Raw genomic sequence first — 16,961 nt, 5'->3', positions numbered from 1 at the left:
TGAAAAAAAAAGAAAAAACAATTAATTGAAACTAGTTTGTATACGAGATATATATATATATATATATATATATATATATATATATATATATATATATATATATACATAAATACACATACATACGGTATGATAATTTTTAACTTACGTTCTTTGAGTACTTCGATGATGTCACCTTCCTTAAGTGCAAGTTCATCAAGATCTTGTGGGCTGTAATCATAAATTGCCTTGACTTTAGGTAAATTTGGTGGAGGCGGTTTTTGCGGAGGTGTTTGATTAGGGTTAACCAATGTACGTGGTACACTCTTTTCTTTCGCAGCAACTCCTTCCATTCGTTTTATTCTACTATTTAAAAAGTTTTGATCGTTATTATTATTGTTATGTTCTTTACGATTTAAAGGAATTAGTTTGAATTGAGATGACGTTATGGTGTTATCTTGCATAGGTGGTGGCTCCGTTGGTGGTGGTGGAAATTTTAATAAACCTACAAAATGAAATAATAATTTTAAAAATTGTTTAAACAAATATTATTATTATTATTATTATTATTATAATGTTGAAATATTATCTTTATTTTATTTACCACGTGGACCACCACCAGGATTTGTAAACATTCCCATCATCGTGATTGAACTCTGCAGTTTGTTAGGCTGCTTATTTGTACTCTTAGTAGTAGTGGTATCTTTGGTACTATTCTGAAATTGTACTGGCCTGAAATTTGGCCGATTAGGTGGTATGCTTGGTCTACCATTAGAAACGGGATTCACTGTGTTAGAATTAACGGTTCTCGTAGCTGCGACAGGCCGTAGAGCAGGCCTTCCGGCTGATACGTTGGGCCTAATCGAAGAAGTCTGATCGTTTTCTCTTTGATCCGTATTATCGATTGACCTTACGTGATTCGTTGGATTGAACGGTTTTCCAATTGCACGTGAAGTTTGATTACTTTGAGCGTTGTCCTTGTACGTATAAAAATTCATTGTTGTTGATCGATTTGGATTTGGTTCTAAATACCACAAAAAAATCTCATTAACATATCATAAATCTATCTCTCTATCTCTCTTGTTATATATATATATATATATATATATATATATATATATATATATATATATCTTTACAATTTTCTTTTTGTTTAAATTGCAAATGCTTACTCGTAGTACTCGGCAAACCTGGTCCAATACTAACGTTCAATATTTTTCCACTTGATTTTAGTATTTCCTTTTCGCCGTAATCAATTTGTGTGAACTTTAATTGTCTTGTCCCTCCACCACCCCAACCTTCTTTTTTGACCTTGTATTCTATACTGCGGAAAATAATATGGTATAAAACATTACCTTGATACTTAAATATGTATACGTATATGGAAAATAATATCGAATAGTAAAATACTTGTTATTGAATCTTATTATCAAAGCATGGCCAACTTCCTCCATATATTTCTTATTAAATAAGGATAAGAATTCCGTCTTGAAGACTAATTCCAATAGACTAGCATAATCTTCTTTAGTGTGTATAACAACGAAGTCGTCTTGAAGCGTACTCAAGGACACATGGCTGATTTGATCGAAGGATAATTTCCTTTTAATTATTTCCATGGTTCTACCTTTCTCTGGTCCCTTCTTGATTTCTTCTCGACCGATCAAATATAGAAACTTACCTGTCAGCACGAGATCTCTTCTGCATACCTATGATTAGAAACGACGAATCTAATCATTTGGTTGTCTATACTTTGTCACGATATCATAGTTCCTCTCCTTAGTCATTATTATTCCTCATAACTGAGAAGAGAATAGTTATTTATCTCTCACCTTAAACCTTCTGTCATATTTCTTAACAATTTCTGCAAATAAGACCTTCTCTCTTCTACCAATCAAATTTATCGTCAATGGTTTAGCCTCCATTCCTATATAATCACCCACAAAGTTTCTATTCAAACTTGCCCGTCTTCGTTCCTTGTGACCGAACAATAAATCAGCCGCTTCCTGTTTTTGTTGAGCTTGTCTCTTTCGTGTAAAATATTTCTTAAATGCTTTCTGAATGATTCGTGCATACAAATTGTACTTTCGATCCCTTGCTTCTTCCAACATGAAAAGCTGAAAGAGTTAATGATAATCTTGCTTTTGATAATAATAATTTGTGGATCGAGTTTTGATAGGACCAGTTTTAACACGTTAATTAAATTTTAATTATAAATTCTATTAGAATTACGATGATTCTTATTTTATCGATATCAAAAAACGATTATAATTAATATTATCTATAAATATATATATATATATATATATATATTCATATGGAGCTATATATATATAGCTTCATATGAAAATAGTATTAACCTGTATATGCCGACAAATTAATAGTTTAACAGATATCTTAATTTAAATATTGCCAAGAAATCATGTCGATTCTATTAAAATTTAGTAAGTGTAGTAGTAAGTAAATAATAGTAGCAAGAGAGCGATAGTTTCTTAGCTTACCTTGCACCATATTCTGCACTTACGTGTAATAATGGTGTAAGATAAGCGTAGGGTAAGCGCTTACTCTGCATTTACTTTGGGTATTTGTTTCAAGTCTCTACGAATTTCAGTTCCGTAGATATTCCCATGTAAATGGAAGACAGAGATATTGATTATATAGAAAAAAAAAGAATTATTTCTTCGATAAAAAAGTAATTTGTTCATTAATTATTTATTAATTTATTGCAATATTATAAACCAGTCGCGATTTGAATTCTTTTTTGATGAAATAAGATGAGTTTAATTAATAGAAATTGTTTTATAAATATTGTTTATAACAAATTGTTAATTATTGATAAAGAATATGTTGAAAAAGACAAAGAAACTTTGACTTTGAGTTTTGAAAATATTTTCACGCGAATGGAAGACGTGGATATTGATAATGTAGAAAAAAAATTGTTTCTTCGGTAAAAAAAAGTAATTTGTTTATTAATTAATTATTAATTTATTGTAATTTTATAATTCAGTTGTAATCTCATGTTTTCTTCTCTTTTTTAATAAAATGAAGTGGATTTAGTTCTTAGAAATTTGTTTATAGAAATTGTTTATAATAAATTGTTAATTTATTATTAACAATGGGATGAAAAAAAAATAGAGAAATATCTGTCCTTGAAAATGGTCTTTGAAACGAGTTTCTAAGATTTTTAGTTGAGGAGATATTTCCATGTAAAGAGAAAAATATTACGTTGATTCGTTGTCCTATATAATTTCATTCAAATTAGCTCAGTGAAACACTGACCTACATAAATTCCGAGAATTTACGTAGTCTTACTACTACTATTACTACTACTACTACTACTACTATGAACAGCTGTACGATACGAATTATGAATGAAAATATTTCGAAGGCGATATCTTCGGAACGGAAAATTGTAGAAATTTGAAATCAACATTGTTTTCAAAGAAAATTTATTCTTTATTTAATTAAATATTGCAATAATATTGGTATAATAAAATCAATTTTGTTAATAATTATTAAAATTGAATTTTTTCTTTTTTTTTTCGTAATAAGGCCATAACTGTGAAATATTTCTTAAACTAATAATTTTTCGACATACATGGTTTAATACATTTTTATATAAAATATTAAGATGTATCGATCAATCCAATTACAAACATATGATTTCATTTTAAAAAACTTAGTTGATCTTCGTGCGTTCTTTACGCGTCCACGTACAAAAAAATAATTATTATTATTATATTATGATACCCTTCGTATCGTACGACTTTTATAAACAAAATTATCACTAAATTTAACGGAGATATTTATGGTGATAAAAGTTATTGCCCCCTTACGTCTATATACGTGAGTAATAAATAGATGGTATAAGTTATTTTTAATGATTTTATATAATAATGATAAATAAATTTAAACCTATTTGATTAAATTGATAAACCAGAAAGATATCTTCCTGGTAAATTCTAACTATCTTCAATGGACTTACTGTTTCGGGTGCCTTGATGAATAACTTGGATCTTCCAAGTTGATACTGCGATCTATCTATGTTAATACTTCCAAGTATGTATTCAACACCTCGCTTCTCGTCTCCTGGCCAATGTGGCCACGTTTCTTTCGTAAGAATCGCATATCTGTGGAGAAACTTGGCGAAGGGCCTTCGATAGGCAAATCCAGCTCTACGTACTCTGATGTTCTCTTTTAGACCCAGATACTCGACCTAGGATATTGTACAATGAATAAATGTGTTTTCACTTATATATTCTATGCAAATGTATATGTGTTTATATCTATATTTATGTTTGTATGTATTTATGTATGTATATCTTAGATTGATTAATTACATTGATTGAAATTGTTAGTTAAAAAAATATAGATCATAGAAAGTATCCATCGAAATGAATCTTACCTGATGTTTGACTCTGACCTGATCCCAATCCCTGGGTTTTTTCGTTTCGTTTGGTTTTATACATCGAATGTAATGTGGTGTACACCTCGTCAATTGTCCAACCAAACGACTAGCTTGAGTTCTTATTTTATTTCCAGCTGTTGTTGGTCGAGATTTTTGTAAAGTCTTCGTTTTGTAACTATTTTTTTCAGGTGGATAAATGGTACAGACCAAAGGGCTAAAAGAAATATATTTTAATAATAAATTATTTATATTACCATGATCGTGATTAGGATGAAATTTGTGAAATTTTAGAAAATAGTGATGACTATTAGTAAAGTTCAACGTCTTAATTGTATATGTAATTGTCGCGTAATTGTATCTTTTCCGATACTATAAATTCTTTTTATAAAAGAAGTCGCTGAGAATGAGAACGATGTAAATTTCTTTTGGACAGAGTAAACACCATTTTTATCCATTGTTTTAACAAACAACATGGGACGTTGATGAAAAAACTACCTAATCTATTTCGTTACTTCCAGTTTCTTCACTTTGTCATTTTTTACTCTCATCACTCTTTCATTCTCAGCAACATCATAAAGATCACAACTACACACACACACACACACGTCTAAATATATATAACACGTCTAAATTTTAAAAGTCAGTAATTATTCAAGGTTATTTGAATATTAATAAATTCATATCGTTAAATTCGTCTTTTTATAAGATCTGAAAAAAATATTGATGACCTTGATATCTCGACAATGACAATCTTGACAATAATTTTGTTTGAATTAAAATATTTTTACTTTGAGAACAAATAATTTTTCCCTATGATACTTTTTTCGTATCGTTAAAAACAATAATTTAAATGCTATAGTCAAATGAAACACCCTGTACGTGTATATATATATATATATATATATATATTATTATACATATTGTATACTTTTATTTACTATGAATTTACTTTTACGGCTGATTATTAGAAACTAATAGAAATTATCTTTCTTTCTTCATACTAATATAAATTAATAATACGTGTATCGTCTAAACATTTCTTAACTCTCCGTTCATAGTTTCTTACTTTGTACTCGTCTGCATTAGTTCTATCAAGTCTAGGAAAAGCACGTCGCGGTTTTTATCGCAGAATCCATCGACTGAGTAGGATACGACACCGGCATAGTGAAGAATGGCGAAACCCTCGGCGGTGTTTTGAAAGTGTGCGTGCTGGTTCGCCGCAACCGTCAGTTTCTGTAATATGATTAGTGATAATAATTCAGTTATTACACACGTTCATTCGATTTTTCTTTGTGAAGTTGACTTTCAATAAATGCAACGAAAGAAAAATTTTTAAGATATTTATCTTATCTTATTTTTTTATTTTATTTATGGTTTTTTTATTTAATTTATAAATTTAATTAATTAATACAACATCAAAGTAGAAATTTAGATCCGATTTCTTGAATTCTGTATTTAATAGTTTGCTTTTTTCATTTATTTATTTTATTAATTTTTATTTGGAACTAAATCATAACCAGATAAAATCCTGTAAGTTGGGTTGATACAAAAGTAGTTTCTCTTTTTTTTTTTGTTTATCGATATCAATTTTTAGCCATATCAATTTTTTTGGATAATCTATTCAGTATATAAATATAAAAATAATATTTTAATATAAAAATAATATTTTATTTCAGTATATAAATATAAAATTAATATTTAATATATATATATATATATATATATATATATATATATATATATATATATATAATTATCTCACCTTTTATAGTAACATAGAATAAAAGAAACAAAAGAAAAATTTATTTCCTTTTCAATGAAATATTAACCATTAATTGTTTCAGGATTTCATTTTATTTTTTGTTTTGTTTTATACTACAATAAATATTTATAAAACGTGTACCTTTTGTAAACCAGAATCAGCACCACTGCTGCTACCGTGAAGCGTTGCGCAAATGTCATCGAGAACCAGAAATAATCCCGGTGGTCGTTTGCCTTCCAATAATTCAACTACTATCGCATTGTTGAAATATTCTATGGGTGTCCAATGTATATTTTCCGCCACGTAGTCTTCCTATAAACAAATAAAAGATATAAGAAAAAGAAAATAAAAATATAGATTATTTTTAATTAATGATCAAATTTAATTTTAATTTTAATAAAAGATATATTTATATAATCATAAATTTTTAATTAATAAAAGAACCATATATATATATATATATATATATATATATATATATATATATATATTATATATATAGATATCTATATATAATATCTCATTAAAATAAAAGAAATTTTAATGATTAGTGAAACTTTAAACTATTAAATTTAATTTAAACTTTTATTTATTTTATTTATATAATTTTTAATTGAACATATATTCTGAAAGATCATTTTATAAATTGAACACCTTGTATAAGATCGTATATCTTTTACGTACGATTCAATGTAATGTATCACGTTTACTCAATGCAGAAAGAAAAGTACATAGAAACGTGATCATAGATCGTTGTTTTTAAAATCGTTCTCCATTTCAAATCAGGAAAGATGAACATGCAGTTGGATTAATTAGTACGGAACAAATATAACAATTATTGCTATTTGATTAAGGCAAGTAAATTCATTTAAACATTCGAAAAAAAAGAGTAATGAATTTATTTACTTTCATATTTATTTTTTATATTAAATATTAAATTTATTAATATTAATATATATATATATATATATATAAATATATGTATATAATAATTTTCTATTTGAAATATAATAATATCAATTTATATATAATATATACATATATATATATATATATATATATATATATATATATGTAGTAATTTTGAGATAATCGTTACGAATATATATACATAATAATAAAATTTATTAAGAATTAACTCGGCTCGTTTGTTTTGACATTATAACGAGCCTTAATTAACTTTACGTGAATTTAGTAAGAACGTTTTCTCTTTTCGCTTCCGCGAACGTCAAATTAGTAGAAAATTCTTCGTTCATTTTGCGTATCATTGACCGTTCATGTACAACTAGATAGAAATTTCTCTTTCGCAATTACATCTTTAAATTGTACGAATACAATTAAGTTCATTTTATTTGTATATGTTTTTATGTCTGTATATTTTAGAGAGAAAAAGAAAGAAAGAGAGAAAGAGAGAAAGAGAGAGAGAGAGAGAGAGAGAGAGAGAGAAAGGAGGAATTATTTGAAACAATCATGATGAATTAGGTTTTATTGCGTTCGACGATTGTTGTTTATCGAATACTGGATAATTTGAATCAATCTATTTGCTATAAACAATTTTATTCTATGTCGATTCATTAAGAAGTTCATGAGTTCGTTTCTTTATACTTTTCAATGTTGAAAGAAAAATTGTGAAGAAACAGAGATTTTATACGAATATATTCATATATGCATATTTATTTATTCATTTATATATATATATATATATATATATATATATATATCTATGTAGTAAAATTATCATCTGAAAAGTATTTTCGCGTTAATTTTAAATTCGAAATAAAATTATATTATTTAATTTTATTTTTATCGGTTTTTTCTTTCTTTTTATTTCCTTTTTTTTTTTTTTTTTTTTTTTTAACACAAACAATGTTTCATAGCTCGGTTGAATCGATCGAAAAGATCGAAAATCTTTATTTTTATGACATAGCTATGTAATTTATTTACGTGGATAGATATTATCAATATAATAGAACGAATTTCAAAAAAATTTTGTAAATAAACACTCGGTAGTATCTTAATAGAGGATTTCCAAGAAATGAGTATGTTTACATAAAGATACAAACAAGGTCGAGATAACTTCAAGACAGTTGTTAGCCAGCAACCATAAGGAACAGTCACGTTTTTCGTATCATTTTATTTGTATCTTTTATAGACGTAATATCTTTGCATATTATTACATTAGCAATATTTTAGTCGATTATTTTTACGATTTTTTTATTTTGATTAATTAATTGATTATTGTTAAAGGATATGTTATTATAATTTACGATAATTAATTGAGGGTATATTATTATAATTTTCTGTGTATATAAAAGATATTAGTACGTACGTACGTATGTATATACGTTATATACTTAGTTTCGTTCGTTACTTTAACGAAAATGAGAATTATTAATGGAGAAATATTAAATTAGTATTTTTCATAAATTTTCATAATTTGGATAAAATTCATTTGTCTCTTGCAACAAGTAGTAACTGAAGAATTTTAAACGGTGGAAGAACGAAAGATTATTGAAAATTATTCGTTGGCTAAGAGAGAAGAAAGAGAAAAAGAAAAGAAAAGAGAAGATGGTTGAATTCAAATGATATGATAAGAACAAAGTTTAAATATATATATATATATATATATATATATATATATAATATATATGTAGGCTATTGATTATTATATAAGTCCATTTGAATGTACTAATTATTATAAAAATGTATATTATAAAAACCTACTTTTTATATTATATATATATTACTTATTTACTTATATAATACTTAAATGAAAATTTATATTTATAAAGAATATGTTAGCAACATTTCTTGTTGTTTAATAATGTAGTTAGGTCGATCGGAACGTCTGCTCGTTCTACTTTTAAAGAACGGTAGAGTGCGACGACAATAAGATGGCTTTTACGGAAGTTATAAATCAACTTGCGATTTGAACAAAGACGATCACAGACTCATCAGTTTTTTTTCTTTTTTTTTTTTCTCATAAACGATGGGAACGGCATATGAAAGAGATAAATAACGAAGTTCAGGTTGTTTTTTCCTAAATTTATATTTGGTTTATAATCATTTATCAAGTATATCCTAAAGATTTAGAATTATTACAAGTATAATCTTTTTATAACATGTAAAATGATTTACATGTAAATATAATTTATAATTCAAAAAAAAGAAATCTTTTTTTATACTATTATAAAATCTACGTTAATAATAATAATAATAATAATCATAATAATATATATATATATATGTAATATAAGAAAATTTTTTATTTATACAAAAATGACAAACAAAATGTTTATAATTTTTTTATCAGAAAAATTTGATAGGACTTTTAATTAAAAATTTTTCAAATTAATTTTAATTATTTAATCGCATCGATTTTCGCGTTTAAATCGTCATTTTTTAAATATTAGAGGCGAGCGAATTGTAAAGAAATTCTAATAAAAACAAAATGTCTAACACTCGTTATGGCCTAAATTTTACAGGAGGTATATTTAAATTCATAAAGTTTTTCAAAAATAAAGAGAGAGTCAGAGAAATAGAAAGATAGATAAATAGAGAGAAAAAGAAAGAGAAAAAGAGAGACAGGAGAGAAAGAGAGAGAGAGAGAGAGACAGACATCTCGAATAACAAACAATTCGCAGGCTCGTTCCTTTGTATTCTTTAACGCGATTCCGGTACGGTCCTTCTTTGCGCGGTCTAGTTGTGACTTGTGAGTCGTTCATAAAGGGATAGAACAGAAACAAAGAGAGAAAAAAAGGAAGAAAAAAACAGAGAGAGAGAGAAAAAAATATATATATATATTACTTATATATATATATGTATGTATATATATATATATATATATATATATATATATATATATATATAAAGTGTACATAGAAAAGTGGGACAATTTTTTCGTCGTGGCTTCTAACCGCGTTAACGACTCTTTTTTTATACGAATCTGTTCTCTTTCGATTCAACTATGAGAATTTCAAGATCGTAGAACATATCTGTCTTTTTACTTCTTTTATTTTCTACAAAAAAATATTTATTTGTTTGTTAATTTATTATTTTATATATATATATATATATATATATATATATATGTATGTATATATACATACATTTTTTATCTATGTTTTTGTTATAGATTATTTGCCACATATATATTTTTTATTATATTTTTCTTTTTTTGTTCTATTTTTCTATTTTTCCATTTATTTCATATCATATATTTACTATATTTATTATTTATAATTTATTATTTCTGTCCTATCTATGGATATATTTCTTTTAAAGAGAGATTATTAATCACACATTTTTAATATAATACTTATTAGAGAAGTTGTTACAAAAATTATGTGTATTTATGAGCATCTGTGTGATTTGCAAAAAAAAAAATATATATATATATATATAAAATATAAAACTCTTTAATTAACTTACATCCTATAGGTATTTATAATGTATTTTTATACACTTTTACAATTGTTGATTTAATCATTGTTTTTCAACATTTTATTGGATTTATTCTTTATGATATTCAAGGTCATCATTTTTTTTTTGCGGTTATTATTAATAATTAAGATTTGGATGTTTAATTTGTAGATACAATTTTTTTCGGATCTTCTTACATTTCTATTCGAGAATTGATTAGAACAAATTGATGGTTGAATTAGTTCAAAGGAGTCGTTTAGTTCGTTTATTCATAGATCCGGCGCATTCTCGTTAAGAGACACGCGACCATCCTCAATGCGACATATGTAGAACATGTTCGTTAACATTTGTCGCATGCAGTTAACCCATTTATCAACACTAATTTGTGTTTAATCTCTGACAAGAAGGGAAATTAAAAGTGGGGAAAGGAATCGCAAAGAACGACTGAGAAACGAGTATACATACATATATATATATATACACGGTATATAGATACATATGTTGTTAATTATCATGATATATATTCTTTAATTAGTTCTTGGTATTTATAATGTTAATACTCGTTTTATCAAGTAACTCAATGATTCATAAATTATAACAAATAATTCTTTGGAAAATTTTAATTGATAATTACGTTTGTTTGTTTGTTTGTTTGTTTGCTTGTTCTTGGAAAATAAATCTATTGTATAATAACCATAATAACAATAAAGTAAAATAAATATAACAAAAAAAAAAAAAATAAGACTAATAAATAAAGTAGCTTATACGAATATCGACATAGGAATTTAAAACGAGAAAAAAAAAAGAACAAAAAATTTGAAAAGCAAAATAAAAACTGATTTATAAATTATTCAAAGAATCTTAATGAATCATTATGTTTATTATACATAGACACAAATGAATGAGGTAAGAATCTTTATTATTAAAAATTGACTGAATAGTTTTAGTATAATAACTCATAAAAAAGAATGTTCACGTATCATGCAACGATAAAACAAAATCAAAAATCTATTTATCAGGACGTACAAAATACAAAAAAAAAAAAATAAAAGAATATAATAGAATAATGTCAGAGAAATGTTTTTAATGAATCGTACGAAATCAATCATCCGAGTATTACACTTCGCTTTAAAACATCTTAAATACGTTTAAAAAAGATTAACGTGGGCGAGGAACGATCATTCGATAAACGAAAGAGGCAAAGGAATATTGAAAAAAAAAAAAAAAGAAAAATGGTCGAAATCATCGAGCCGACTTTTTCATACTATTTCAACTAAATAACAAGAGAAGTGAGAAAGAAGTGAAAACTTTTATGGTTGTATTTAATCGATGTGAGATAATCGTACGAGGATACTAAATTTGGTAAGCGTTAATTGTTCCTTTAACCTTCTATGTCTCTCTCTAATCAACGCACCATAAGTTCTTATAGAGATACGAGATTGCTGTCATGTCATTATGATAATTATCTTACGCTTGTGTACGACTTTATAAAACCAACTAGTACCAGTTTTTGTTGATCGTTAAATGACAAATGCCATAAGAATTCTTTTTCATAATAATTTCCTGTTTTTATTTTTTTTATTTTTTTTTTTTTATTTATTCTTTATTTCCTTCTAAGTAAGAACATCTGGTAATTCACGATATATATATATATATATATATATATATATATATATATATATATATATACATTTCACTATATTTAATACTTAATCTTTATTATGACTGACGATTGCTGTCTTTTATAAATGGTATTTGCATAACGTAAAATATTTTAACAAATTATCACATTTATGAAGAAAAGTTAATATCGACATTTGGATTGCAAATGATAAAGAAATTCGTTTTATAATTTTAGATTTTAGATCTTATCGATCAAATGATCATCGAACGTATTAATCGTATTTAATAATATAAAGAGAAATAATTTTTGAATTTTACAAATGATATTTGCATAGAAAAAAAAAAATAGAGAAACAAAATAATAAATAAAAAAAGTAATCAATTTATTGTACTTTACTGTATGTTCTTCCTGATTATATCTGCGTACAGTCGATCGATGAATGATAGAAACTAATCGTATCTAATAGGGAAGAAATAATCAATTTTCAAACATAATTTCGTGTCAATTTCAAGAAATTGTTAGATAATTATTGTTTATTTTTTTTTTTTTTTGTATTTTACTTTTTTTTCTCTCTTTAAAAATATATTCTTAGTCGGTAATTTTCTCACATTATTTCCAACGAATTACAAATTCCACGAGAATTTTATACTTTAATTTGTCCTTGCATGTTCTTTCTTTTTCTATTTCTTTCTCTCTCTGTCTCTCTCTTTCTCTCTCTATTTTTCTCTTTCTATCTTTCTCTTTCTATCTCTTTCTCTTTCTCTCTTTTTCTCTCTTTCTTTCTTTTTCTCGAACTCTTGTGAGTAGTTACTCTTGCTCGTCGAGCACGCTAATAGATTCTCGACCTTCCTATATATATTCTTTTCTATTATTCTTTTGCTCTCAAAGGCAGCAGAAGTATGCGAAAGCAGGTCGATCTGAAAAACACACGCACGAGTAACAATAACAACAACAACAACAACAACAACAATAATAACAAGAACAACAAGACTCTCTTTTATTCTTTTCAATATCTGCATTACACTCGACAGTAAAGTATGCGTTGAGTTTATTACGCGAACAACCTTTGTATTAGTAATACGAGTAATTTTCAATCTCTTATTCCTTTATTCTTCAACATTTTTAAAAATTTATTCATATCACTAAATACGATTATACGATTTCTATCATTCAGCGTATCGATTAAATTTAAGTATATACGCAAGTATAACGAGAATGAACATCGATTATTCTTTTGAAATTATTTTCTCTTTGTATTAATTTTATTATTAATTATAAATATAATTATTATTTAATATAAATAATAATTATGTAATATTAATAATTATTATATTAATATTAATATTATTTGTTATAGTAATAATCATTATTAAAAATTATTATTATGAATAATTATCATATTAATATTAATATTTTAAATATTACAATGTATGCGTTGAAATAATATTAGATTTTAACATTTTTATATATAGTTTTTCTTTTCTATTGTAGGACAAATCTGTGTTGGTATCATGTATGTTTCGTTCTTCTCTCCCCTCCTCTATTCTCCCCATTGAAATTGTTTTATAAAGTAAGTATAAAAGAAAAAAATTTTACAGTGTGTACGTTGAAACAATACTAGATTTTAACATTTTTAAATATACCTTTTTTTTCTATTACAAAAAAACTTTGTATATGGATGATATTACGTATGTGTCTTTTTCTCTCTCTCTCTCTCTCTCTCTCTCTTTCCTCCTTTCAAATAGCTTTATAAGAGTAAGTATAAAAGAACATTTCTCGTGAATTTAAAAGAGGATTCTTTTGCCGACAAATTGAATTGAATGGAATGATGCGTGTGGCTCGTTGCTTTTAAACGAGAAAACGTTTTCGCGGTCTGCGTCGAGTTAAGTACTTGTAATAGTCTTGACGAGCATCTTTAAAAGTCCTATCTTCGTTTCGGAGTATCATGTAATGGCTTATCCATGTATAACGAGTTAAACTTTTCATTACACATACATATAATCCATGCATACATATATACATATATACATGCATATATACATACGTGCATAGATACAAAATAAATTTTGACGTAGCTAATTTTGAGATAATCTTCGTATAAAAGAAAAAAAGGAAATAAAAGAAGATAAACAAATAAATAATTAATTTAACATTGAAAATGAAACATCGTTAACATTTGTTTAAATAATTATAATGAATAAATGTAATATATAAAAATAAATAAAATTTTATATCTATGTAGATCGTGTATATAATAATTAGAAAATTTTTATAATAATTAGGATATGTAATTAACATGATCATCATCATTGTCGTTATCATCATCATCATCATCATCATCATCATCATCATCATCATCATCATCATCATTATTATTATCATCACATCGTAATCGTTGTCGTCGTCATCGTATGAAAAAAAAAGGTGGAAGAATTTCCGGATTTTTTTCCTTTCTTCTTATCCTTCATGTCCATACTTCATGAGTCCAATTTGTACAAGAGAGTACACACGAAAGATCTGGTCTCTGATTTAACTCGCGTTTGTCTGGAACGCGAATTTCATTCGTAATGCATCGCGGATTGTTCACCGTGTAACAAGCTGTAACGACGTCCTCGTAAAGTTTTATCGAACCGAGTAAATGGCGGAACAATGTTTACCGACATATTGAATTCTATCAACTATTCTGCTTTATTCATTTATTTCTTTTTCTAATAAAATTATTTTCCAATTTGAACATAACGTAATAATAATAATAATAATAATAATAATAATAATAATAATAATAATAATAATAATACCGGGAACAGGTTTAAAATTATGATCAAATATAATAATTATTAAACGAAATCATTTAAATGATCAGATGATAAAAGTTTGTTAAAAAATAATAAATTATAACGATATCGGTCACGTTTCATTTAAAATTATGCAGAGAAATTTGAATGTATAAAATACTTCACGTGAATTAAAAATAAGGAATCAAAAAGGTAATATCGTATATTTCATCGTATATTTAAAAGTCTGAATGAGAGAAAATAAAAAAGAAGAAGAAAGAAAAACTAAAAATTCAACGTACAGATGGTCGAATCGATATGGACGAAACATTATTGATCTTAGAGGCAAGAATTTAATATGGGATCATAAATTAATCAAAGCCATATCTATCTACTGATTCATTCATTCATATATATATATATATATATATATATATAAAGAGGATATATGTATACGTATATTATTAGATAGATCTTATATAGATAAATGTCAAATAAATGAATAAATAAATCCTTAATATGAATTCTATTATATCATCTATACAGATAAATTCTATATAGATAGATCGAATTTTAGGATATACATCCTAAGATAGATCTTAAGATATGTAGACTATGATACTAGGATAGATCTTAAAATACATAGTTCCAAATTAATCTATAGAATCTAAGAATTCCTATAGTTCTATATCTATTCATATATATATATATATATATATATATATATATATATATATATATATATATATATTAATTATCAATAATATCTTAGCATATATAATTGACAATTTTTTTTTCGATTTCAAATTCATTATCTTTAATATGGAATCTATATTGTCACAAATATCTATGATTTCCAGGATAAATTACGTGAATCCATGGATTGGATTTGTAAACTTTAAACACCCACTACCAACACGTGCTTATTTTCTCTTTCTCTCTCTCTCTTTCGCTCTCTCTTTCTTTCTTTTTCTCTTTCTTTCTATTTCTCTTCGATGCACTTTACAGTTAACTTCTCTTTGAAATACGAACGATTTGTAAACAGCCCACTCGTTTTATTTACGAGCTAATAAAAACATGCCCCGTGACGTTCACTCAGCAATTTTCGAACATTTTCATACAACATTTAAATACATCTAATTTTACATGTAAGGATAATTTGCAAAAGCAAGCAAACAAACAAGAAAACAAGGAAGCAAGCAAAAAAGCAAGTTCCGTTCACCGAATATTTTATTTGTTCTTTTATGATTAGACGATTCATGATTTTTTTGGATAAAGAAATAGACGAAAAAGAGAGAGAGAGAGAGAGAAAGAGAGAAAGAGAAAGATAGATAAATAAAATGCAAACTAGGATTATGGGCCGTCGACGAGTTATGTCAAGGATACAATTTTTCGAGAGCATTTACGATCGATTCCGAACGGCTTCGTGGTTGACTCTACTGACCGACTATTCGATCCAATAGTTAACTATTTTTCTTTACAGATTTTATTCTCTTCTTTATCTAAATAAACTTATAAAGAAATATATATATAGGATCTATTTATATAGTATCTTTTAAGTACTATATGTTATATATTTTTCATACCTTTATATCATACCATATTTTTGTATAATTTATTTATTTATTAAGATCTATCTATAACTATAAGATATAAGATTATTTATATAGGATCGATTAATACGTATTATTGAAAAAAAAAAGAGAAAAGAAAAAAGAAAAGAGATCAATTTCGATGTAAAGATATTTCTAAAGAATGTTTCAAAGCAAACGGATACGTCAAGAGGTTTAGGTTTATTCTTGAACAATAGGGTTTTCTCTTTCTCTTTTATCATGCCTTTAGAGGTGTCGGTAACACGACGGTGTACTTGAAAGAACGTCACGGAAGTGTAACGTACATGTACATATGTATATACATATATACGTATATATGTATGTATGTATGTTATATATATATATATAGATTGTATGTGCGAAGGAACTCTGCTTTATTTTGAAG

The 16,961-nt window shown here is 26.0% G+C and overlaps 1 protein-coding gene across 6 annotated transcripts in view; it reads right to left on the bottom strand.

The window, feature by feature from the left end:
* LOC124427714 (unconventional myosin-Ie-like) overlaps positions 1 to 16,961 on the bottom strand; it is a 61,615-nt gene that overhangs the window by 1,224 nt on the left and 43,430 nt on the right. For 5 of the 6 annotated variants that reach the window (XM_046970967.1, XM_046970968.1, XM_046970972.1 and 2 more), the window contains 10 exons: positions 6,285 to 6,455; positions 5,448 to 5,614; positions 4,379 to 4,595; positions 3,959 to 4,189; positions 1,806 to 2,090; positions 1,387 to 1,682; positions 1,149 to 1,300; positions 581 to 1,000; positions 102 to 481; positions 1 to 67 (listed from right to left, as the gene is read on the bottom strand). In XM_046970967.1, the coding sequence (XP_046826923.1) occupies positions 32 to 67; positions 102 to 481; positions 581 to 1,000; positions 1,149 to 1,300; positions 1,387 to 1,682; positions 1,806 to 2,090; positions 3,959 to 4,189; positions 4,379 to 4,595; positions 5,448 to 5,614; positions 6,285 to 6,455 (2,355 nt within the window). In that variant the 3' untranslated portion in view covers positions 1 to 31. The remainder of the gene's footprint in view (positions 68 to 101; positions 482 to 580; positions 1,001 to 1,148; positions 1,301 to 1,386; positions 1,683 to 1,805; positions 2,091 to 3,958; positions 4,190 to 4,378; positions 4,596 to 5,447; positions 5,615 to 6,284; positions 6,456 to 16,961) is intronic. The other variant, XM_046970969.1, reaches the window with a different exon arrangement.

This window comes from Vespa crabro, chromosome 10 (genome assembly GCF_910589235.1).
Source record: "Vespa crabro chromosome 10, iyVesCrab1.2, whole genome shotgun sequence".
NCBI lineage: Eukaryota > Metazoa > Arthropoda > Insecta > Hymenoptera > Vespidae > Vespa > Vespa crabro.
This window is presented reverse-complemented; position numbering and strand designations above follow the sequence as displayed.